Below are 26621 nucleotides of genomic sequence, written 5' to 3'. Positions count from 1 at the left end.
CTTTCTGAGGCTGGGCAATTTGGCTTTGTTGGCATTAGTTCCAACCTTGACTAGACTTTGCCCACCCATTAACACCCATAAAGCTGACTGAAATATGTAAAGAAACAGTTATCAGGATCTGGATAATAGGCTCCACAAGAATGAAATCCTCGCAGGGTGCCTGGCATCCTGGTTACTCATGAGGCTGAGATCTGATGGTCATAGTTCAAAGCCAGCAAAACCAGTAAAAAGCATGTAGTAAAGCTGTGACTGAAGTGACAGAGTTCCTGTCTTGAGTGAAAAAGATAAGCAATGGCCAAATACCTTGAGTTCAACCTCTAGTACTGGCACAAAATAAATAAGTGAATGACATAAAATGGAAAGGAATAAAAACCGTGAGAGAAGGAAAAGGCTCAAGGAACCCCAAATCTACTTGGCTTTCTACTTTGGGCCACTTTGGGGACTATAACACAGGAGGCTGAGACCAAGCAATACCTGATAACTAGGTGAGCTGTGGGAAAGGGAGGACAATGGAATTTAGTGATATCAAAGCAGTTAGATTTCAGCCTTCTTAGTGAGCATACCTCGTAAACACCTTAGAGATTTAGCTAAAACTTCACAAAGGCCCTGTTTGAAAAGGAAAGACCATACCATAGATTTGGTTGGTACTGTTTAATGCTGAACTAAATCTGAAATAGGCCACAGAACAACAAAACCAATATTGACAAGATTAAAAGCATCTGCCAGTAATTTAGCTATCTGCTAAAACAAAACTGCAGAGTAGAAAACAGAATCCAGGTTCCCTATAATGTATTATCTGCAACAGTCAACATATAATAAAAAAAAACACTAGATAAAATGAGGGATTAAAAAAAGAAAAACCAGGTGGACCCATTGCAACAATGAGATGTACAAGTCGTTATGTCAAAAAATGAACTTTACAACTTTGGTGGGGGCGGGGAAGGATCAGGGCGGGGGGGGGGGGGAGGTGGGGGGGAGAATGGGAAGGGATGGGAAAGGGACACAGAGGAGGCAACAATGCTTGATAAGAAATATACTCGTTATCTTGCCCATGTAATTGTAACTTCTCTGTACGGTATTCTCACAATTAAAAAAGAAAGAAAAACCAATAGAAAAAGACCTACAGACAACAGAGATATTGGAATAATCAAAGGAGATTGTTAAAATAAATATTATAAATGAGCTCAAAGACTTAAGGAAAAGATATGTATATAAGATGTGAGTAGATGGGAACTTCAAAAGAGACGGAAACAATCAGGTTGCCTTTGTAAAAACAGGCCAAGAACTCTCAAATAAAATTATGTGAGAAAACAACAAAAACAAAACCAAAAGATGTGTACTGTGTCTAAAGCCTGTAATCCATGATCCTTAAGATCAAAGCCAGACTGGACAGGAAATTCTCTGAGATACAACTAACTATCAAGAAAAAACAAGTCAAATACTAAAATTGTAAGCTTTGAGCAAAAAGTGTGTGTGAGCATGCACACACACAGACGTACGTCTGTGAATACGTAACAACAGATTGGAAGCTGCAGAAGAAAACCTGGTAAATTTTAGATAAATGAAAAATAAAAAAGAAAGAGAAAAGAAACCCACTCTGAATACAGAGAAAAAAGTTTGTTTTTTTAAAGAATAGAAGTTGAGTAATTTGGGAGGTAATTAAAACTCTCCCTCCTTGCTTAATTTCTTTAAAAGACCATTATCAGCAAAAGTATTAACACCATTTCTGTTTAATAATGCACACAGATTTTAAATTCTTGATGATGACACCAAAGTCAAGGGAAAGGGGAAGGAGACATTCTGTCGAGTATTGTAGACTAGTCCCTGAACAGATCAGCCAACAAGATCATGGACATCCTTTGTCATCATCTCTACCCAGAGCAAATATTTTAGGCTTCTCTTTAGAAAAATTCTTTATATTACTAATAAATTTGGCTCCTAAGTTAAAAGCTAAAAAAAAAAATTCACATATTTCCTTTTAACTCTAACACATCAGTAACCTTTTCATCTTATGGAGAATTTATCATATGGTATTAATGGCAAAGAAAAACTTACAAGTGAATAAAAACATTAAAGTTGCTATTTGCAAAACTGAGAAGTAGCAGTTGTCATGAGTATTCGAACTTCAAATTCACACAATTTTCGGTTTCAGCTAGACTAAATCTACCTATTACTATAAGATAATCATTTATTCATCTTATGAAATGCATTATCACACAATCAAAGCTAAACATAACAGTTTTATGCATTAGGCTATGAAATTACCATAGTATGAATAGCTGAAATACATTATCATACATGAAATTATTGTTTATGGTGAATTATATTAGAGGTCAGAGCTGAAGGCTTCAGGGACACATATTAAACTCAAAACTTGAATCACACTTCACTGCTTTTGTAGGTAACTATCTTTTTGCTCTGCAAGTCAAGCTAAGATATGATATAAATTACCCACAATTCAAAATCTTTTTGGGAATTTCTGCATCTACTTGGGTAGCTTAATCTCTTTGATGATCTGAAAAAGTGAAATAATTTAAGAATATTTCTAACCATTATATATAAGAAGTGCTATTAGACAAATTCTTCATTTAAAATACCCTTAATCTGGGTGCTGGTGGCTCACTTCCATAATCCTATCGATTCAGGAGGCTGATATCTGAGGATTGAAGCCCTGGAAGGAAAGTCCATGAGACTCTTATCTACAATTAACCACCAGAAAACCAGAAGTGGAACTGTGGCTTAAGTGGTAGAGCATTTGCCTTGAGCCGAAAAGCTCAGAGACAGTGCCCATGACAAGCCCCACAGCTAACCAAAAAAAAAAAAAAAAAAAGAAGAATGAAAATAGCCACAAAAAAAAAAAAAAAAAAAAAAAAATCCTTAAAAATGGCAAATAATAACAAACGAAGAATAGATTTAAATTCAAGAATTTTAGGTATAGTAGGGAAATAACCTTAGTGAAGTATAGATTTTGGAGGTACCCTATTTGAGTGGCCAAAACCTCATTTTAATTCATATTCTTTAGAATAAGTTGGTAGGTTGCTATAAATGAATTGATAATTATAACAATTTTCCAGTGAAACAACTATCTGTGGGCGAAGAGTGAATGAAATCTTGCTAATACATGCCTTAAAATAAAACTAAAGCTGCTTAAAACTTTGGAGCAATTTTACCCTTCCAGAAATGAAAATTCTCTTTTAGTTTTAAAACATACTTATTCTCTGGCTATTTTAAACACCTTCCATTAAAAATGAGGGGAGTTAAAAATATCAATCAAGTACTAAATGACTAATACTTACCTTAAAAGTTGTTGTCTAAGCCTCTTTAGTAAATGGTGCTGGCAAAATTGGTTAAACACCTGTAGAAAACTAAAGCTAGATTCTTATATATCACCTTGCACCAGAATCAACTCCAAATGGATCAAAGACGTCAAAGTCAAAGCAGACACACTGAAAACATTACAGGAATAGGAGAACCTCTACAGCTCCTTTGCACAGGCCAACATTTTCTTAATAGATACTCAGAAACACAACAAATCAAAGAAAGGTTGGACAAATGGCATTGCATGAAACTTCAGAGCTTCTGCATGGCAAAGGACATAGCTAGCAAGATCAATAGAAAACCTATGGATTGGGAGAAGATGTTCACTACCCTTACAGCAGACAAGGATCTCATATCTAAAATACACTTGGAACTAAAAAAATTAAATCCCCCAACAACAAATCCTGAAAGAAACAACTGCCCAATAAATAAGTGGGCTAAAGACTTACAGAGAAACTTCTCTGAAGAGGAAATAAGGATGGCCAATAGACACATGAAGAAATGCTCAACTTTTTTAGCCATAAAAGAAATGCAAATCAAAACAACATTGAGATAACACCTCACCCCAGTTAGAATGGCTATAATAAAGAAATCTAATAATAACAGATGCTGGAGGGGATGTGGCCAAAAGGGAACCCTACTGCATTGTTGATGGGAGTTTGTTCAACCACTTTGGAAAGTAGTATGAAGGTTCCTCAAAAGACTCCACATAGAGCTCCCCTATGACTCAGCAATCCTACTTTTGGGCATTTACCCAAATGATTACAAACAAGACCATACTAAAGCTACCAGCACAACTATGTTTATCACAACATTATTCATCATAGCTAAGATATGGAAACAACCCAGATGCCCCTCAATAGATGAATGAATCAAGAAAATGTGGTATGTATGTGTGTGTGTGTGTGTATATATATATATGTATGTATGTATGTGTATATATATGTATACACACACGTGTGTGCGCGCACACACACACACACACACACACACACACACAATGGAATTCTATGCCTCCATCAGAAAGAATGACATTGCCCTATTTGTTAGGAAATTGAAAGACTTGGAAAAAATTATATTAAGTGAAGTAAGCCAGGTCCAAAGAAACATAGGTCCTATGGTTTCCCTTATTTACAATAACTAGTATTTGTCTGGGACAAGCAGACAAGGTTGAAAGCTATGTATATATGACCATATAAGATTATATTAAGTGAAATGAAACCCAAGATAGGGACACAAATGGTTTTTGTCTTTCTTGCTATTGTTTTTAAGGTATTTATGATGTACTATGTGATTTTTTTTTGTTTCTTTGGTATGTTCCCCCCTCTAACCCCCACAGTATAACCTCTGTTTTCACTGTATTTGATTCCAGTGCCCTGTATCTTGTATATACATTTTTCTAATTTGGGGAGGGGAAGGGACAAAACAAAATGCTTAATTAGGGATACAGGTTGAGCATTGTTAAAATGAAATGTACAAGACACTATGTTGAAAACGAATTTTAACTTCAGGTGTGGGGTTCGAGGGGTGGGAGATGGGGAAGAGGGGATATGGGGAAGGGAGGAGTTGGGGAGTTGGGGAGGGAAGGAATGGTCTGGGAAAAACAAAGGAGGGGGTAACAATGATGGATAGGAAATGTACTCATTACCTTACTCATGTAACTAACCCCTCTTACAGTATCTTTACAATAAAAACATATATTTAAAAAAGTTGTTGTCTATGTGGCTCAATAGAATTTTAAAAAGACAAAATAGTTTTTCTTTGCCAAATATATTTTGTTTATGGGATATGAGAATTTTTGAATGCCATTTTTTCCTAAATAATGGTTTTCAAATGACTTTTTTTAATAAAAAAAAACTCTATGTAGCATTGTGCAAAATTATTTGAGATGTACACAACACTGATTATTTTCTGGCTTAGAATAATATGATTTTCTAGCCGGGCAGCGATGGCTCACACCTGTAATACTAGCTAGTCAGGAGGCTGAGATCTGAGGATTGCGGTTCAAAGCCAGCCCGGGCAGGAAACTCCATGAGACTCTTATCTCCAATAAGCCACTAGAAAACTGGAAGTGGCGCTATGGCTCAAGTGCTAGAGCGTTTGCTTTGAGCTGAAGAGCTTAGGGATAGCGCCCAAGCCCAGAGTTCAAGCCCCACGACTGACCAAAAAAAAAAAAAAAGAATAATATGATTTTCTGAAGCCATCGTCCAAGAAGTCAGTCAGGATCAGGCAAGAAGGCAAAGTCTTTTGTTTAATGCTTAGCAAGTAGCTATCTCGGGTTAATAGCCTGGGTAAAGTACTTAAGTGATGAATGCTTTAGATATTCCCACAGATCTATGGTTCTCTAAGATATAATTAAAGGATGGAAAGAATCAATCCATTTTAAAAAGGAATAAAAAGAAAAGAAAAAGAAATTATCCTCAATAGCCAACACAGCAGGAATACAACCGGAAGTGGTAGAGATAAGGTGTAACTGATATCATAATAGATTTCACAGCTTAAAAAAGTCAGGATGGAAGAACCACAGTATTGTGAATGCGCCCAACTGGAACTTGCCTGGGGTCTTTCTGAATGCTGTCTATTGATGGAGATCTCGTGGTGCCGTCATCAGCGGGTGCTGAGTGGGGAAGCCTGTTGTAATTGCACTCTTGGACGCGGTATTGTACTGGCCTATAGGGCTCCGCGTAGGTAGCTGTTGTGTTCAGGGCATAATTATTTCTTTGGTATGTAAGAGTACTCCGTTGGCTGGATGTCCTTTGCAGATTTCCAATACCTAAGAAAGTCAACATTTTGCAAACCAAAGATCTGTATGTTCTCCACAAGGTCACACTTTAAAATTTTTTCTTTTAATGTTAAAAAAGATAATAGTTTCTGGAAATTATATGCGTTGTTTATGTTTAGGTTTTATAAATCTTGCTCATTAGCCTTAGAAAAAGGTTCTTAAGTTTTTAGTAGTCTGTTAAATTTGTTAGCAGGAAACAGCAAAAATAAACCTATTAATCTGCTAACATAAGTAATTTTTAAGATGTTTATTAAGATTCAGTAACTTAAAACTCCAAATAAGTAATGAATCTGAGAAATAAATGATAAAATAGAAAATTTTGTAATTTTATTTCCATGAGATCTTTATTCAGATTCTTAAATTATATTTGTATTACCTTTAAGTAGTTGTACAAAGAAGTTATCATTTTATAAGTACAATGTATCTTTTTTTTTTTTTTGGGTCCGGTCGTGGGGCCTGAATTCTGGGCTTGGGCGCTGTCCCTCAGCTCTTCAGCTCAAGGCTAGCGCTCTACCACTTGAGCCACAGTGCCACTTCCGGCTTTTTTTTCTTTTTACTTATGTGGTGCTGAGGAATCAAACCCAGGTCCTCATGTGTGCAAGGTAAGCACTCTACCACTGAGCCACCTTCCCAGGCCAGTACGATGTATCTTGATTGGACTTATAAATAACTGAAACTTTTGGCTATCAGAGATCTTCACCTGTACACCTATGGATCTTGATAACACTGGAAAATCTACCTAAGAAAAAAATACTGAAAACTCAAGTTATTTTATATCTATGCTCACATATTATTACATGATGTTATACACAAACTACTATTTACTGTACTTAATGTTTCTGCATCACTTATTATGGCATGCATCTTTCCAGTGATTACATACATATTCTTCATGCAACTAAAAAGATTATCATCTGGGCATTGTGGTACACACCTGTAACTGAGACACTTGAGTTTGAGAATAGTGTGGCTATGGTAGGTAGTGGGTCCCAGACCAGCCTGAACTACATTATCAAGACTTTGTCTTAAAAAAAAAATTATAACATTAGCTATTTCTCAATCCTAGCAGAGAAATTCCTATTCACAGAACACAAAAATAAGTGAAGAGTTCTTCATTAACTTTCAAACTTGGTGCTTTTTATTAGAAGGACAATTACTCTGAGGAGTAAACTGTCAATTTCTAGTGAAGAACCAATACAAACACAGTGTTCTCTCTGCTGGTGTTCTGGGAGGTATGTCCCCTTAAGGAGCACCTAATGCTGAGGGGTTATCGTTGCTACTTGGAGTTCTTCTGTGGTGATTGCATGAATAAATCTGGAAGACTTTTATTTTTTTTATTTTTAATTTTTTTAAGAAAAGCTGACTCTGAGACTATATGTGACCATCCTGCATCAGTCTGGCAGCTCAGATCATCTTCAGCTCCAGCTTTGGATTCATCAGCCACAGCCCAGGTGTCTGAGCTCCCTATTTTATGAATACTTCTACTGCATTTTGTTCTGATTTAAATCCATCACAAGGGCTAGCTATTTTATATTATACATTTATGTATTCTGAGTAACTCTAACATCTAAAAACATGCAGCTGGGCTCCTTACATACTAAATTAAAGACAACTATGTCACATTATATATGGATTTCCTTAATATTTGACTTAAGCAACAAAAATTACAAAGAAGTATTTCATTAGAAGTTTTCCTTTCTATACTGTTCTGTTCCTAATCTGAAGAGAATCACATTTATAGCTTTACAAATTGATTCCTAGATTAATAGTACAATCACTATGTTCATTAATTATACTAGAGTAAAACTTATCATTTATAAAATATTAAATGTACTTATCTTTTACTATTTATTGGTTGCTGTCACAACTGCTTATCCAACATCTAAATGGACAACATGGATTTTCAGGGCACACAATCTCAATAAAATCCTTTGTCTTGTGGGTCAGTGAAAGTCAGAAAGCTGCTGCCCACCTGAGCCTGTGCGGTACAGTGCTGTCTGTGATCCCTGGAGCTCCACAGTTCCATGGTTTGGACTGCGGTACACTGGGCTGTAGTAGGTCCTCCCCTCATAGATAGGAGTGATGTGCAAGTCTGGAGACACAGCTGAACGAAGGTCTTGCCCAAGCTGACTGTGCTGACTAGCATAGGAACTCCGTAAGCCTGGAGGCAGCAAAATAAAATCATTAACAAGAAAGGAAATCATGGTGGGATTGAGAACCCTAAAGTTCTTAACCAACAGGACTATGCATGTGTTCAATATAAACACTCAAAGCAGAAAATTATATAATGGAGTGGTGTCAAGTGTGAAAAAGATTTCATGCCAGGAGCTGGTGTCTCATGCCTGGAATCCTAGCTACTTAGCAGGCTGAGACCTGAGGATCACAGTTTGAAGCTAGCCTTTGCAGAAAAGTCCATGAGACCCTTAACTCCAATAAACTACTTAGAAAAAGCTGGAAGTGGTACTGTGGCTCAAGTGATAGAGCATTAGGCTTGAGCACAAGGAGGCTCAAGGACAGGGCCCAGTCCCTGAGTTCAAGCCCCAGGACTGGCAAAAAAAAAAAAAAAGATTTCACATACTGTACAGTTCAAAAATAAAATGTTCTATTGCTGTGAGAGAAAAGAAGATTCTCTAATAAAAATATTAAATCATTTGATCTACTTGAAAGTATTGCCAAATTGCAAAGTTATTCTAGGATGGTGACCTATTAATAATGATAATAATAATAAAAATGTTTTGGTCAAGGACAATCTGTATACTGTATATTGCTGCTCCTGTGGAAATACACTGCCTGGTGATATAGTTGCCACCTTAGGTTTTGTAAATCGACTCTATGATGGCTGCACATAAAAAAAAAATAAGTCCAAACAAACAAGAAAACCCAGTAGATTGAAACTGGTACTGGTGGTTCATGCCTGTAATCCTGGCTACTCAGGAGGTTCAGATCTGAAGGACTGAGGTTTGAAGTCAGCCTGGGAAAAAAAAGTCCTTGAGAATCCTCTTCCAAGTAACCAACAAAAATCTGGGTTAAAGGTATGGTTCCAGTAGTAGAATGCCAACCTTGAGCAAGAATGACTAGTAGTAGAGTGCTAGCTTTGAGCAAAAAAGCTGAGTAAGATTACAAAGCCCTAACTACACACCCTAAGCAAGAGCCCAAAAACATCAAACAAAAACAAAACAAAACCCATAGACTAAAATATTTCTAAGAATATGCCCTGCTTCTAAGTGTGTCAGCACTGCACCAACAGTGGTTTGTGCCTCTTTATTCCTGCCCTGCTGATTGCCCATCTCACTAAGTAGAACACTCACTGAGAACAAAGGGCCTATAATGTCCCACATCTATACATTCCTATGTCTCAGACCAAAGCCTATCTAAAATGCTAATTAGGAAAGTTGGATGCTTAAGAACTAGAAAAGTCTCTATTGATTCACATATAATTTTCTGGAAAATACCAGAAATCGTATGCTGTATTAAAAAATATGAGTGAATACTCATAATATTTATTATTAAGAAATGTTATTTTACTATTTTTTGCTATCATTGTATTTATGCTTTCTTTTAAAAAATCATTTAATTTTTGCTTTTATAAGAACTCACATGCCAGATATTCATTAACTTTCTAGCATAAACAAAAGTACCAAGTTAGAAATAACATTGACTTTCGATCATTTAATAGATTTCTGATTCAATTGTTACTGACAAATGTTCATATTCATCACTCATGATAACAAGTTTAAATACATTTTTAAAGAAGTGAATTAGGATGGGTGCTGGTGGCTCACGCCTGTAATCCTAGCGACTCAGGAGACTGAAATCTGAGGATCATGGTTCAAAGCCAGCCCAGGCAGCAAAGTCTGTGAGACTCTTATCTCGAATAAACTACTAGAAAACCGTAAGTGGCGCTGTGGCTCAAGGTGAGTGCTCACCTTGAGCTAAAGAGCACAGGGACAGTGCCCAAGCCCACAGTTCAAGCCCCACCACCGACAAAAAAAAGAAAAGTATAAAGTGAATTAGTATATATCTTATGGTGTTAAGAAGTTTGTGATTTGTCATTATTAGTGATTAAAATCTTGTTACTTGGTGAAAATACCAAAAATTACTTTCTAGATATAAGCAAGGGAAAGTATAACATACCAGAAAGCAGTTAGGACATATTTTCTTTGAAAAGTTTGCTAAAACACACTAATAAAAAAAGATAGGATCAATCAAATCACAACTAAAAGCAATTTGGCTTGAATATATGTGATAATTACATGTTGTTTACTGAGAAGTGGCAATAAGGTTAAATACTTAAAGTTTCTAAAGTGAATGAGTATTACCTATTCTGGGCAGCAATGCAACATGGGAAAAATCTCAATAAAACAATGTGGGTTTTAGTAGTGGCTCCCTACTTGCTAAAATAAAGACTGCAGGTTCATAAAATCTAATAACTGGGCTATCACCTTGCCAAACTTTCTTGAGCCTAACAGGAAATGTGATTCACTCCCATTACAAAGCTACTTCCTCATGGCTAGAAGAAAGCATAGGCCAGTGTCTGTCACTATGTGCCCCACACTGGACACAGCCATGCCTCAAACACATGTGGCACGAGGCATTGGAACTCATAAGGCTTTTCACAAGCACCAGGTTAAAGAGGGAGGTTAGACTGACAGAGATGGATTTTAAAGCTCTCAAAATAATTCTATAATTTGAACTCAAGACCCTATCTGTACTTGCTCTTTTGGCGTTTAGCATTTTTCAAAAGTGTCTCATATTTACACTTACACAGCCAGGATGACAGATATATATCACTGAATCCAGCTCTTGATTGGGATGGGACCTCAAACCATGATCCTCCTGATTGGTAGTTCCCAGGTAACCAGGATTACAAGTGTGAACCATTGGCACCTGGTTTAGGATGGTAAATGAGCATGTGTGCGTGCACACACACACACACACACACACACACACACACACACACATACATATGGTGCCAGTACTGAGACTTGAAATCAAGGCCCAGGCATTGTTTTTGAACTTTTTCACTAAAGGCCAGGGCTCTACTACTTGAGATATAATCCACTTTCAGCTTTTCCGTGGATAACTGGAGATTAAAGTCTCATGGACTTTCCTGCCTGGGTTAGCTCTAAACCATGATCCTCAGATTTCAGCCTCTCAAGCAGCTAGGATTATAGGTATGAGACACTGGCCCCCAGCTGTTACTGTAAAATTATTTTGAGAACTTGGAAGAAAAGTACAGGCACTGTTTTTGTTAATTGTCTCATAGATCAGGCAGATGAATGTACCTATCCCTCAGTAACCTTATCAATATGTCATGCAACTGTAAAAACAGAGCCACACTCTTGACTCATCATGAAACTCTGAAGATCAGTCACACTGGGCAGTCAAATGAGAACTGGATGCAGCTGAGCTCAGCTGAGCCCACAGGGATGTGGTGTAAGAGCAGAGCATTCTGCACCGACTCCCAAAATGCCATACTCTTCCACTGCAAGCACCTGGCTGGATTCATCTTTAGAATCAATATAATTTGAAAAATTTTGTAAATCTTTACTTGGATTCTGGGGTAAAGGTATTCAAATTAGATTTTTATCATTTAAAACGATAAAAGGTAACCAGCAGAGACCTCCTTGCTATAGAATTATTATATGTGACAGGCTATAGTAGAATAAATAGTTTAGAATTGTAGTGATATGCAGCCATAGGATTATTATATATGACAGGCTGTAGTGAAAGAGTTTAGAATTATAGTGGTATATAGAACTTTCTTGATATTATTATAATTCTGAAGAACATAACAATGACCATTATTATATTTGTTTTATGCTCCTGCTTTTCTTTAAAACATATACAGAACCTGTAGATTAATATTCAAAAATTACTATAGCCACTTTAAAGTATAGAAAGCCCATCACAACTTACTATCACTAAGACTGAAATATAAGTAATTATGTTTTATGATTTGTATTAGAAATAATGTTCCAGAAATATTTCCAATTAATTTTTAATAACTTTAAAACTTTGTCCAAAAATGGAAAACACTGATATGCCATAATATTATTTATTCAACCAATCTTTTATATTTACAACCGCAAAACAGCCTATTAGTTCACTGTCAAAGTCATACATTTCATAAAATAAAGACTGCAGGTTTTTTATACTTAAGCCATTAGAAATAATCACAAATTTACAAATTTATTTGTCAAATGCTGATTCTTAAAATGTTTCCATACTAAAATATTTTAGGTAATATATATTTTGTTTTTGTGGCAAGAAATTTACATGTACATTGTATTATTATTAAAATCATGATCACCAACTACTCAAGTCTCTGCATTTTTATGAATATTGATTAGGCACATTAATTAGCAATTAATCCTTCCAAATCAAAAGTGATTATAAATATGACAAGCTCCTTTTTTTTCTGATTTTATTTTAGAATAAGAGAAAAGAATTCATAGTTAGGATTTACATTCCACATAAATGGTCAGGTAGGTCACCCGAAACAAAGATTCTTGAGAACCTAAAAAAAAAATTAATGAGAAGCTAGGTCTAATATATATAATATACACACATATATATGTACATATATAAAAATTATACACACATGCATATTTTTTCTTCTCTTGAAAAATAAATTCTAATCTCATCTGAATGTCAGAGAACAGAATTGAAAAAGACTTGTCCTCTCAAGGCTAAACATGGAGACAGGGATGTATGTGCATGCTGCCTTCCTTCACTAGGTTTCTGCTGCACAGATTTAGAAGCGAGGATCTCAGACACAAGGGGAAGAAGGAATTCTTTAAGACTATTTGTCTTTCAAGATTTCCGTGGGAAGCAGAATTTATAAATGATTTCTACAGGACTTTGTTGCAAACTTTTTAAAAGCGTAACAGAAAATATTTGTGACAAATACATTCCTCTTGATGGTGCAATTTTGAAAAAGAGGTAATTTTACTGCTAGGATTATCTTTGAGCTCAAATTCAAATTCAATATAAAGTTTTCACAAAAAAATTACATTTAAAAATATGAAAGTAGCTTCACACTGCCTAGATACCAAAGAAAAAGACATTAGTTTTTTTACCACACAAAATATGTAAAAATTATATAAATAACTTCAAAATCAAAAATGACAAAATATTAAAAAATCTTGAGACATGTATTACAAAAAGATAATTTATCTTAAGTATGAAAGGTTTTCATAGATTATAAAATGACAATATAGCTGAACCTGTGGCTCCAGGAAAAGGTAAAATAACTGATAAATATATGGGATCTTTACCCTTATTCATAAACCAATAAAAACACTTAAAACAATGAGACATAGCTTCCTACCTACCAGATTGGCAAGGTTGAAAGATTTGGATGCCGTGAGGTGTAGGAAGAGATGTACACTCTAATTATAGGTGAAAATACAAGCTCACACAAACTTCTTGGAGGGCAATTTGATTAATTTCCCAATTTAAAAACACGCACATATTCTACGGCTAACGTAGTACCCATCAAATCAAATATGCAGGAGGAAGAATATATATTGTAACCTCTAACAGCTAAAAATGACACACATCCTAAATGTCCATTGAGAGGAGGGAGATTAAAAAGTAGCACATACAGAAAAGGAGCTCTCTGTACCTTTTTTAAAAGTATGAGTAGCTGGGTGCTGGTGGCTCACACCAGTAATCTTAGCTACTCAGGAGGCTGAGATCTGAGGACGACGGTTCAAAGCCAGCGAGGGCAGTCCGTGAGACTCTTATCTCCAATAAACCACTCAAAAAAACCAGAAGTGGTGCTGTGGCTCAAGTGGTAGAGCCCTAGCCTTGAGCTGAATTGCTGAGGCTCAGCACCCAGGCCCAGTGTTCAAGCCTCGGACCAACAACAACAACAAAAATAGTATGAGTAGCTGGGCTCTAATGGCTCGTGCCTGCAATTCTAGCCCTCAGCCCAGGCAAGGAAATCAGGAAACTCTTTTCTCCAATTAAGCACCAAAAAGCCAGAAATGGTGCTATAGTTCGAGTGGAAGACTACTAGACAAGCACCAAAGCTTAGGGACAGGCCTGGCCAAGTGAGAACAATTAAGGCACCGAATATATCTGCAGTAGTATGATTACCATCAGTGCAGAAGGAAACACAATACAGTGTGTGTATATCTGAACCAATGCATACTTCCTTTACCTGTGAATATGCTAAAAGGCATCCTTCTGGCTAACGGGGGTGGGTAAAGGAGAGCTGGAAACATCCATTAATCATTTCAGATTTTCATATATAGTCTTAAGTCTTATCATTCTGTTTATACTACTTTAAGGATAAGTTTTGTTTCAGAAAAAAGAACCAAGTTTCTATAGTTCGTGGGTAACCTTTTGCAAGCGCTACCTCCTGGATGTGCTCTATCTCTGATTTAATGCAAATGGCTTGTGAAGATACTTCACAAGATCTTTGTGCATTTCCCATGGGAATGTCAAAATCAGAGCAGGAGCGGGCAAGATTTATATTCTAGTCCACATCCCTTACGCATTTCTTTAGGAATTTTAAGTTAAATTAGGTTAATTATAAAACAGATATTCTCATACCACATTTTGAGCCTGGCTGGTGAGAAACATTTTACTGGGGGGGTGGGGGAGGGGGAAGACATAAAAAAATCAATATTCAAGGTTAAGGATGTAGCCGAGTGGAAGCGCGCATGCTCGCATGCACAGGGCCCTTTTCTGAAACAAATCCAGATGAAAATCAATAAGCAGCTGGAAACAAAACAGGTATTTGCAGAGCTACTGTTTGAGGGGGAAACTCTCGCCTGGAGTTCTGATGATGTAGGTGTACATAACTGCGCAGATACCCACGCTGGCACGGGGCGGCGGAGGCGCCAGCACCCCAGGCCGTGGGTACCCGGGGACGCGAGGCTGGCCCTGGGCCGCGGCCCCCGGTACTCACCTGTCAGGCTGTCCGGCCGCGGAGGGACCATCCTCTCGTAAATCTCGTACGGCTGCTGTGCGAATTGCTCCGTGTCGTGAACAGTCCTCGGCAGGGAAGGACCCAGGTGCTGCGGCACAGCGGTCATGGCCGTGCGCTTTGGGGACGACGAGCCCACCTGGCCTTGGGACGGGGAAGCTACTCGAGTCTGTACATCCGTCAGAGTCAGCGGGGACCCCACCCTGGTGGTGGTTTGGTACTGAGGGGCTGGTCCGTTGGGGTTGGAGGTCTGCCGGGAGGTGACCGACCCGATCCTCCGCACGGCGGTCGGGGAGGAGGGTCTCTGTGAGTAGGGCGAGGCCGCCCGCGGAGCAGGCAGCGTGGTGGAGGAGTACGCACCGGGGTTCAGAGGCCGGGGGTCGGTCACTGATGGAGAGCCAAAGCCACTACCCATAGAAGTTCTCAGTGACCCCCGGGAAGGAGACACGCCTGTGCTGATAACATAAGAAGGAGACTGTGCTCTAGATGGAACTGAACTAACTCTTCTCATGGCCCGATTGGCTACTGATGGCTGATGAGAGGGGGGAGAAAAGAGAACGGGTTTATCCAGGGATTTGTGTCCATGGTCATTACAGGAAAAAAAAAAAAAAAGCACAAAGCTCTATAGCAAGTGAATTCACAATTTATTTTAGGCATCCAAGTTTCTTTTCTGCATCATGCTTCAGAGTTTGATCTTAAAGATTTTTCCCCATTGTGTTTTTTATACATTAAAAAAACACTTGAATCCTAAGATCAGTAAAATGAGGTCTGAAGACATTTAATATCTCTCCCCCCACTTTGCTCTTTATGTTTCTTACCCTTTGCCTAGGCATTTTTCATAGCACATAGAATGTTTTATTCCAAGGGCTACAAATAACTCATGAATGTGAAGGGTCACTGGGTTATACTTTCTTCCCTGTAAGCCAAAGTTTGGCCATGATAGTACATTTTTGTAAAACAAAAAGTTTATTAAAAAAATAGTCGAAATGTAGCCAGAAGTTGATTTATAAAGTCTTTATGGCTGGCCCTATTAACAAAAGAAATTGGCCCTATTAACAAAAGAAAAAAAGTTCTTTCAGTGTGGAAAAAACTATGAATTTGCTTCACAGTGTGGTTGTCCAGGTGCCCTAGTCAAATATGTCTATTCTTTTAAGTAATTTTTAAAAACCTTTTCTGGTCTTTGAGGTCTTAAATATACCTGGTAGATTTTAAGAAATACAACAAAGGCATCCCAAAATCTGGTCAAATAGGAGAGATGCTTTGAATCTACTGATTCTTGGCCTAGCCCACTGCAAAAGACCAGAAAGGAAAGCAAATGTCCCTGCCATGGAATATTCTACTCTGAATCTAGAGACCTTCACAAACATGGCAGGTTTCAGATACTTTTCTTGATGCTGGATGAAAATGAAGAATGGATAGTTGGAGAAAGAAGTGGCAAGGGAACAGGAAATGAAATTACACAATAGGGCTCTGGATGAGACTTGGATCAGACTAACTATATTGATGAAGCAATTTTTAGACCCTGGTGCCATCAACTCCCACCCACTTTTAGTTGTGGGATACAGAAGCAGTGATAAGATAAGGATATGTTACATATCCTTAGCTATTATTGTAAGAGGATATTTGCTTCCAGGTATCACAATCAAATGGCTGGCTGAAATATCTCTTTTGAGGCCTGAAGTGTACTTGGGGGCAGTATTAGCTATGAAGAAGAGGGGACAGAGAAAGGAAGTGGATGGCAAATAGACAATAAAGCAATAGACAGGGTTGAAAATCTGCTGACCAGACTACATGAAAATTAAGCAATGTAACTGCAATATACTTTTTAACCTTTAGGCAAAAAACAATCTTAATGCAAATTTCTTTAAAAGAGATGTAAGCTGGGTGTTAGTGGCTCACACATGTAATAGTTGAGAACTGAAGATCTCAGATCAAAGCCAGCTTGGACAGGAAAGTCCACGAGACTCTGATCTCCAGTAAATCACCAAAAAAGGCCAGATGTGTAGCAGTGGCTCAAGTCATAAGCATTAACCTTAAGCAAAAAAGCTCAGGGCAGTGCCCAGGCCATGAGTTCAAGCCCTAGGACCAGCAATAATTATGCAAAAATGTAATTGTTTTAGACTTGTAAAAATAGAAATCTACTGAAGTGGGTGAATATTTGAATTGATTTAACTCACCTATAAAAGCAAAGGAGTAGGTGAACAATTTGAGTTTGAGGAGTGGAACCTGAAGCAGCTTGCTATGAGTACAAGAGTTTCCACTGTAGATTAAAAGTCATGCTCTTATCTTATATAAATCAGTGAGCACAAGAGCCATCATTGCATTACGTTTCTCCTTTGGTGCTGGTAACTCTGGCCTATTTCTGTTTTATACCTGGATTTCATTATGAGGAATGGTGTCTACTGAACTTCTGATTATATTATGTTTTTGTTTAGTTAAAAAAAAACACACAAAAAAACCAAAAAACCCTTCCAACTACTTGGAGAGAGATCTCCACACTGTTTACTAAATTACACAAGACTCCTGCTGCTTGTTTTACTCCAGGCTGATCCTGGTGGAGTGAGGTGAATAAATTTGCCACAAGGAAGGAGCTAAGGAGCTTGCTTAAATATATCTGCAATTTTACTTTTTTGCCTATCAGTTAGAAAGCCCTAACTCGATAGAATGGAGTTCTATATAACCTGCTATACTCTAATACAACAAAGAAGTGTGCTTTCAGAGAAGAACTCCAGAGATGAAGATCAAAACTAGACTGGGTGAGAATGAATGGACCTTTATGGAGGTTTAGAAAGAGTGCTCTGCCCTCTAGAAATAGAATATATAGCTGCTGTATTTTTAGGAATTCATAACCTCTTGGAAATGATAACATTGTATTCAGTTCTGTACTCCCTCTGGACTTGACAGGTCAAACTTGTTGCTTCTGAAAAAAATTACTATGTCTAGAAACATATCAGAATGAATTGGTATAATTAATTCTATTTAGTAATAGCAGTAAATTAACTGAAGCAAACATATTTTTAGGTATATGCAAAAAAAAAATCCTTAACACTAACTCAAATAGTGTAAAAGAATTTTTGTTACTTTAAAGTAACAAAATATACACATTAGGTTTTTTTCAAAACTGTACACATTTTACTCAAAACTGTACACATTAGGTTTTCTTTTAATAGAGAATACCTATAATAAATAGTATACAAACACATTTTACTCAAAACTGTACACATTAGGTTTTCTTTTAATAGAGAATACCTATAATAAATAGTATACAAGAGAGTAATTCTTTGCAAAGATCTTGATTGTGCTTGGCTTACCTGAACTAGTGTTTGTCCTTCAGCTCTTGAATTCCTCACCAAATGATTATTAGTTGATCCTATGAATGAATGCTGTTGCCTATTATCTGCCTTGCTCAGAGTTTGGTTGTTGTGGAAACTCCCTGCTTCTTGGTATCCACTGTCAGAATATGAATTCATCTGAGTTGAACTTCTTGAATTACCCAATGACCCTGCAGGAATGAAACCAGCAGGAATATCTTTATTACAGACTTTTAAAGTTTACTTTCAAAAAGAAAATATTAAAAGCAAATCTAGTTCTTAAAACATAATACAACAGACCCTCACTTTCATGAAGAGATGTCTGTTCTGGTGAATAGAGGGTCCCTTGTTCTGGCTCTGTCCTGATGAGATAGTTGTTGGGATGGCCAGCGTCAGAAACTCTAGGTTTGCTTATACCAGTATTTGGCACATCTGTGAGAATAAATTGAATCAGCTAAATATGACAATATTACATAAGAACTTATAATAAGAGGCTAAGGTATCTATCAGTAATGTTTTCCAGTCTACGTTAATACATTTTCACAATAGAAACATACTTCTCTTGATTCTTAGCTATGTGTGTTCCACATACCCTATTATTAGTATTTTTTGGCTGAGTTTCATAAATGTTCTTTTTCTTTACAAAAGATCTAAATTAACTTGTGAAACATAGTAAATCAAAATCTGAAAACTGATTGCTGGCCCCCTTAGAAAACTCATTTCCACCCAACTTCCTCCAGGAAGATTAAGACTGAGAACAATCACTTAAAATACAGTTTTCTATATCTCAAATTTAAAATATGAACACAGAGTTCATGATACTGGGCTTAGTGATGAACCCTTGGAGGGTAAAGCTATCTTTTTATGTTATGCTCCTTATTGGCTGCAATCAAAGAAGCTCTACATAATGTTCAAAGTTGTTGGAATAGAAACATACAGCCTCTTAACCATCTTAGTTATTCCTTTGTTGTTTCCAGATGATATAAGAAGTTAAAGGTGAGTGTCGTTTTCCTTAACCAGACCTGCTTTCCATTTTCCTCTTTTATTTTCAACTGGACCATTTGCCATCTTGAGCTTGGAGGAGGAGGGGAAGCACCCCAAACCAATTTGTCTCCTTCTCCATTGCAATGTATGTGTTATATGCTATGAATTTAGGTAGTGGAGGGCATGGTGCATTTTTCCTACTAAGAATGATCTTTCATCTAATATCTAAAACATTACCTCATGTTCTGATTATCCCCACTACAAGTCTTGTCTCAGAGTTACCTTTAAAAGGACTAACGAACTTCTTTCTAAGAGTGCTATTCCACTCTCACTTCAAAGATTTAACCAATTCTCTGTCAACATTCTGAGTTCAACACACAACGTCTTCCTTGACTGCTTGTTTTATTGGGCTCTATTACATGCCAGGCTTAGGGATAAGCAGGTAGCTGTGTGTGTGTGGGGGGGGGGGAGAGGTTAGGGGGAAAGAGATCTGAAATACGAGAATAAGAAAACTTTTCTAGAGGAGTTAACGTCTACATGAAATTCATTTACTACAAGAAGCCAGGTTTTCTTCTTCTTCTTCTTCTTTTTTTTAATCACCCCTCTCTATTACAATAAAAGCTCAAGAAGGGCAGACTTGTCTCGATTGCTTGGGGTTGTATCCTCAGCATCTACGCTGGTGCACTGTACTCAGGAAACATTGGTTGAACACACATTCCCAGGAATAGCAGCAGCTTCCCTTTATTGGGTCCACATTCATGTCTATTACTGTGCTGTAGCTTTATTGTGTCCAATGAAGTTGGGCTATGGGAGCAAAGTAAAAATTAAGAATTGCTGCTCAAGTTAAAGGTGGATATGAGGTTTAGAAGAGAACTAGGAAATAATCTTGAACCTTTATCTTGATGTCAAATTCAATCTAAGGTTTTGTTTCCTAGCCTCTAGAAAGACAGGCTTAGTGCAGCTTCAACAACCTGTCTCCTGATACATCATTTGACAAGAATACTTGGAGGTGGCGGAGTTCTGTGATGGTTCTGAATTCTCAAGTCTGGAATTTTAATAAAGATAAGTTTCTCTGGAACATTCTGAAACATGATCTTAGTCACTGCCAGACTGTTAATACTGGGAAGTGAGCTGTTTGAGTTGTAAATCTATTTTGGGTTTCTAAAGTTTTGAACAGTCTTATACACCAGTGCTGGAGGGAGTTTTGTTCAGGATTAGATAGAATACAGAGTGTGCTAGGGTAGACGAGTTGCAGGGATCAGTGATGGCCACAGTGGCTGCAGAGGAACTGGGGGTTGCATGCCAGTACATAAGCCCATCCTGTTCCACCTAGGAATGGAATCCCACTCTCCCCACCCCCCAAAAAGCAAATTATAGGAATTATAGGAAAAAGCCACTCTCATCTTAAGTAGTCACAAACTTGGAAAAATATTGTGTTTAAAAGAAAAAGATGTCCAAATAGGTCTTAGTTTCAATTTCAATAAAAGATAAAACCTGGGACACTAATATATCACAGAGTTGACTTGGAAACACCAAGTGTTGTGCAGTATCGGCACTGGAAAACTATCACCATGGAAACAAAAAGCCACTGGAAGTATGAATATGCTGTCCTCAAAAAAAAAAAAAAAAAGAAAGAAAGAAAGAAAAAGAAAAACCGAAACCTTAGTATTCAGAGCTATCATTTTAAATAGGAAGAGACAAAGATACATCCTAAAAATCTCTTCATGAGCAACTGCATCCTTCCAACCAATGGAATATTTTTCTAGAACTTATGCTAGAAAATCTAGAAATTATGCTCGTTTTAACTCTCCTTTATAAAGGAGTTTTTAAAACAAACTCAGAGCAGGCGCAAATTATGAGATGTGTGGTTCCACACTTCTCATTCTAATAATAAGACCTAACAGAATTAATACCTAGGAAAATAGAAAAATAAACAATATTATCCTAAAAACAATACAACCCTACACCCTTCACATATTATCCTGACTCTAATAGTTTTAAATGTAATGTCCCGGGAGCCATAATACAGAAAAGAACTATGAGATGGTTGCTTAAACACTAAACACACATTCACCCACTCACACAGACATACATGCACGCATGCACACACACACCTGTGTTCACAGAATTCAATGTGGCAATCTAAGGGGGTAGGCTAAGAGATTAGAGGAAGAGGTTTTAAGTATATGTAAGTTAGACCTGCAAAAACAAAAGCAAAAACAAAAAAAGATGAAAGATTTGTTTAATATGAATTAGCAGCCAACCAATTTCATCCTATAAATAAGGTCTGCAGTCGTTTTTCTAATTCTACAGTAGAGCACCACAATCATGAGTACCCATAGAGACAAAAAGATCCTCAAATCTCTTCAGTATCATCAAAAGAAAAGTGGTTTTCCAAGTAGTTTTGCTCTTATTTCTCTGAAAACTTGTAAGTCACAAATTATATATTCACATGTACTAATATGTGTACATGTAAATAAAGTATTACTGATTGTAGAACAGTAAGGGTCGCATTGGTCAGTTATGTACTACTGATGTAATATCCCTTTAAGATGAATGTCTTTTACAACATCTCATGTGGAATGGAGGGGGACAGTAGCCAAATTCACCAGATACAGAATGAGATTAACCATGTCCAGTGCTGTAACTTAGAACTAAACAGTTGGCAAATGATTTAGTTTGATCAGGACAAAAAAGTAAGAGGCATCATATAAGCAAAAATGGCAACCAGTATGTGAATGCTACTTCCTTTAATATACTGAGAATACACGTTACTTAAAAACAAAATCACAAACATGTATTCTGAGACACCAAAAATATACCATGGGGCATTTTGAAACATTCATTAGTATCTTCCAAGAAAACGTGAATCTAAATAATAGAATTTGAACACAGTTCAAAATTGGATAAATCTCCATCTGTGTCTAAGACTAGGGGATTACTGGAATCCTGGTCCTCTTGCCTGTCTCATGTTATCTGGATGTTCTAGTTTCCTATAGATGATTAATTTGAAAAACTAGACGACTGTGTAAGAAAAAAATTAGTAGGTCAGAGAAAAGAAAGGTATAGAGATATAAAAATCTAGTATATTAACCACCCCAACAAACTCTTAATAAAATATGGAATATAATGTGAATTATTATCTTTAACATGATGTATATCCTTCAATATACAAAATGTGCATGAAATATGCTCAGTACATCTTTACAAAGACTTTGAAATTATTAAAATGGCTCTGCTTTGTTAGTCTTTGTGTCTTGCTGTTTATATTGTATGCAGTGAGAAGGTCTGTACTATGTAAAATCACCATGGAAACAGGAACCTGGAGATCAGTAAGGAAATTTTTAGTATATATACAACCTTGTAACTGGTCTTTCAAAGGCCAGCACAGCACAATGTGAGTTCAACCTGGCTTCTCCTTGTTTGTGCCTATTCTGAGTTGCTATGGTGCTTAGGATTTGCCCTTATATTAAGATATGATGAAGGTTTTGGCAGGACTCTTGTGGTAATAGCAGGTACTATTAAGGCAGAAGAGTCTTTGACAGTTTCTTTCAACTCTTCAGCTTACGAGTTAAGGTTACATTATTGTAAGTAGAGAAGGAATGATTGGTGAGAACTTACTGCTTGACCACTAGACCCAGCTTAAGGAGCACAAACTAGGAGGGAATCTATTTTCCACAGAGGTAACGCAATATTCTAGACTTACTTATGTTTAAGAGGTAAAGCTCCAGGAGAAACTGTGGAGGAGGACCTGGGAGACAGCATTCCAAAGACTACTCTTTACCACCTGCTATAAAACCCCAGTGTATTTCTATTGCTGCTTAGTGAAATATCTAAGGGAATGAGGTGATCTAGAAATATTATTTTAGAGTGAAAGTGCAAATAGGGTGAGGAAAACACAAAACATAAAAACATTCTTGAGTGCACAGGAGAAAAATGGATGCTGACTGTTAAAGAATAGGGCAGACACTTGGAGCTCATTAACTCAAACAGAAATATCTTTATCTCTGAAAAGCTAAATTTTAATAGAATAATAGAATTTCTTGAAATTATTTTGAATCTAGTTTTCTTGAATAAAACTAGGTTTTTGGATGTTATATTTATATTCTTATAATATTAATGTTGACTCTACAATATTATAATACACACCTAGAAAATATTAGCCTTGAGAAGTATAAAACACTAATGAAGTACCTTCTAGTTCACTTTGTTTTTCAATGACAGTAGTAATATTTTATTTTTTAGATTTTAAAATTTTTACTGTAAAGGTGATGTACAGAGGGCTTACAGTTATATAAGTCAGGTAATAAGCACATTTTCTTTTGAACAGTTTTCTAGTTCGCTTTAAACTTTGCTCTAAAGATCAACTAGTATTCCTTGATATTTACTGTAAGAACTTGTCTGCCTTAATATAATAGTGCTTTTCATTCTTACCATAACAAATTTTAAAAGTATCTTAGTTGTGTACATCACCAGAGATATCTTTTTATATCTTAAAATTTCTAAATTCTATTCAATAACATAAAAGCATTAAAATAATTGTCCAGAAAAAAACCTGAATACGTATTTCCATTAATAGTTATAACAAAATGACTGTGAATTGGGTATTTTAAGTCTGAGTACTAAAATACAGTTGTGACATCAACCAGAAGAATTTATACTTTATAAAGGGGGAAAAGAACAAGGAGGGAAGAACTATAAAGATGAAAAGAAATGGATTAGATATATTTGGTCAATACCAAGTTTAGCAAGTGCATCTTAATAACCCTTGGCTCTTGTTTTTAATCAAGAAAGCTGAAAAAGCTGGATGCTGGTGGCTCATGCTTGTAATCCTAGCTACTCAGGAGGCTGAGATCTGAGGATTGCGGTTCAAAGCCAGCCCAGGACGGAAGTCCATGAGACTCTTATCTCCAATAAACCACACAGAAAACTGGAAGTGGTGCTGTGGCTCAAGCGATAGAGCACTAGCTTGAGCTGAAGAGTGCAGGGACAGTGCCCAAGCCAAGCCCCAGAACTGACCGAAGAAAGAAGAAGAAAGAAGAAGAAAGAAGAAGAAAGAACGGAGGAGGAGGAGGAGGAGGAGGAGGAGGAGGGGGAGGAGGAGGAGGAGGAGGAAAGTTGGACAAAAAATTAAGGATCCAGCTGTGGTGGACCATAGCTATAATCTGAACACTTTAGAGGTTGGAGGATCTTGACTTTGAGATTAGATTAGACAACACAGTAAGAACATTTATCCTAGCTACCAGAAAGCTGTGATTTGGAGGATCACAATTTGAAGACAGCTCATGAAACCAATGTATTAATCATTAAGATGCTAGGTGTGGTGGTGTGCACCTGTCATTCCAGCCATGGAAGAAGTATAAACAGGAGGATTATGGTTCATACTGGCTGAGACAAACATATTGACAGTATTAGGGGAAAAAAAGAGAGAAAGTTAATAAAAGCTGAGGGCATGGCTCAAGTGTTAGTGTGGTGATTATTTGTAAGGTGCTCTACGCTCAAACCCCAGTACTGTAAAAAAAAAAAGAAAAAAGTCTTAAAAGATAAATTGTAATGTAAAGACATTAACACTCTAAATTATTTTTTCAAAGACATATTCCTTTTGGAGGAAAAAATGTTACAGTAACTAGAAGTAGGAGCATCTGACAGTGGGGAATATAAGATACTATACATATCTTTTGTTATGAAGCAAAAACAGCTTTCTTAAACTGATCCACATGAACCTATAAAGGATGAATCCGGGCGCTAGTGACTTAGGCCTGTAATCCTAGCTACTTAGGAGGCTGAGATCTGAGGATCACGGTTCACAGCCAGCCTGGGCAGGAAAGTCTGTGAAACTCTTATCTCCAATAAATCACCAAAAAACTGGAAGTGCCGCTGTGGCTCAAGTGGTAGAGCGCTGGCCTTGAGCCGAAGAGCTGAGGGACAGTGCCCAGGCCCAGAGTTCAAGCCACTTGACCGACAAAAAAAGAATGAAAGGAAGGGAAGAAAGCAAGCAAGCAAGCAAGGAAGAAAGAAAGAAAGGAAGAAAGAAGAAAGAGAAAGAAAGTGTTCTTTTGAAATACAGCTTTCCTATACTTTTCTCCTGGTTACTGTTTTGGGTAAATTTTATTGAGATAAAGCTAAATGTAGACTTACTGTAGCAAAAAAAAAATGGATTGTGAAATTACATGTTGCAGGCTGATAAAATTGCAAACTGAAGAACTAAGGCTTTGTGTATTAAGGAAATGGTAAGGAAAACTGGAAAGTTCTCAGACTTGACAATTTAAATATTTATTTGACATGTTTGTAACAAACATAGTAAGTTAAAGGTTGAAATGAGTCATCTAATTTTCACACAAAGTACTAACTCACTATATTTATGCTTTAGGGACATGTTTATACATCACACATAAAATCTGTGCGCTAAAGCAAAATGTTAGAAGACAAGATCTGGTATGTAGCTGAGGGGTAGCTTCAAACTGTAACCCTCCTGCCTCAGCCTCTTGAGAACTAGAATCATAGGCCTATACTATCATAGCTGGATCATTTAAATATTTTGATTAAATTCCAAGTCTAGGTTGACTTCCAGTCATCACAAGAACTAATCAAATAATAGAATGGTCAGGGATAAGCTGAAGTCTCCATGGAATGCTATGATTTAACAAATATTTGATATTAGTATCATCCTTAAATAATTTCATTCTGTTTACTCTGTCCACAGACCTAGGAATCTGAAATGAATAATTTCATTTTAATAATTTATTTAAATGTTAAGTATTCATCAAGACACACAATCTCGTACACTGGTATCATAGTAAGCAGGAGGAACAGTTGGTACCAGTAATGTCACAATCATTATGCAGGATTGATTTATGAACTGACATTATACCCACATACAAATGTAGACATTCCTATCCAGGTAGTTCAACTTCTGGAAAATGATGGAACACAGACACTCACATACCCAGAGATAATCTTTACTATTGCTTTTTAAAGTGATAAAATGAAAAAAAACACCTAATGTCTACCCAGAAGAGACTAATTTTATATAAATTTTCCAAACAATGGTTATACTCAGTAAAAAAAAAAAAGTAATATCTAGAGAAAAAAAAAAGGAAGATATCTTTATAGCCTGACATAGAACCTAATGGTTTTACAATGCTGTTAAGGAAAAAGAGTAAGTCACAGAATATAGTATATAGTGTGTTAAACCAAACTCAAATGTGCCTACATAGACACAGACACACATACTATGAATATGAGAAAATCTGGAAGAAACTAACAGATGAGTTCATAGTCTGGT

General features: G+C 36.8%; 1 protein-coding gene across 9 annotated transcripts in view; it reads right to left on the bottom strand.

Moving 5' to 3' along the window:
• Pkp4 (plakophilin 4) overlaps positions 1-26621 on the bottom strand; it is a 216699-nt gene that overhangs the window by 44289 nt on the left and 145789 nt on the right. For 3 of the 9 annotated variants that reach the window (XM_013029365.1, XM_013029388.1, XM_013029407.1), the window contains exons 5-10: positions 18653-18784; positions 18353-18543; positions 15024-15573; positions 12570-12620; positions 8073-8261; positions 5875-6091 (exon numbers count right to left, since the gene is read on the bottom strand). In XM_013029365.1, the coding sequence (XP_012884819.1) occupies positions 5875-6091; positions 8073-8261; positions 12570-12620; positions 15024-15573; positions 18353-18543; positions 18653-18784 (1330 nt within the window). Of the gene's footprint in view, positions 1-5874; positions 6092-8072; positions 8262-12569; positions 12621-15023; positions 15574-18352; positions 18544-18652; positions 18785-26621 lie in introns of those variants that run through there. The other 6 variants (XM_013029381.1, XM_013029431.1, XM_013029373.1 and 3 more) reach the window with 5 other exon arrangements.

Source organism: Dipodomys ordii, unplaced genomic scaffold (assembly GCF_000151885.1).
Source record: "Dipodomys ordii isolate 6190 unplaced genomic scaffold, Dord_2.0 Scaffold5, whole genome shotgun sequence".
Taxonomy (NCBI): Eukaryota; Metazoa; Chordata; class Mammalia; order Rodentia; family Heteromyidae; genus Dipodomys; species Dipodomys ordii.
The sequence above is the reverse complement of the archived record's forward strand: the minus strand, read 5'-3'. Positions and strand labels throughout refer to the sequence as shown.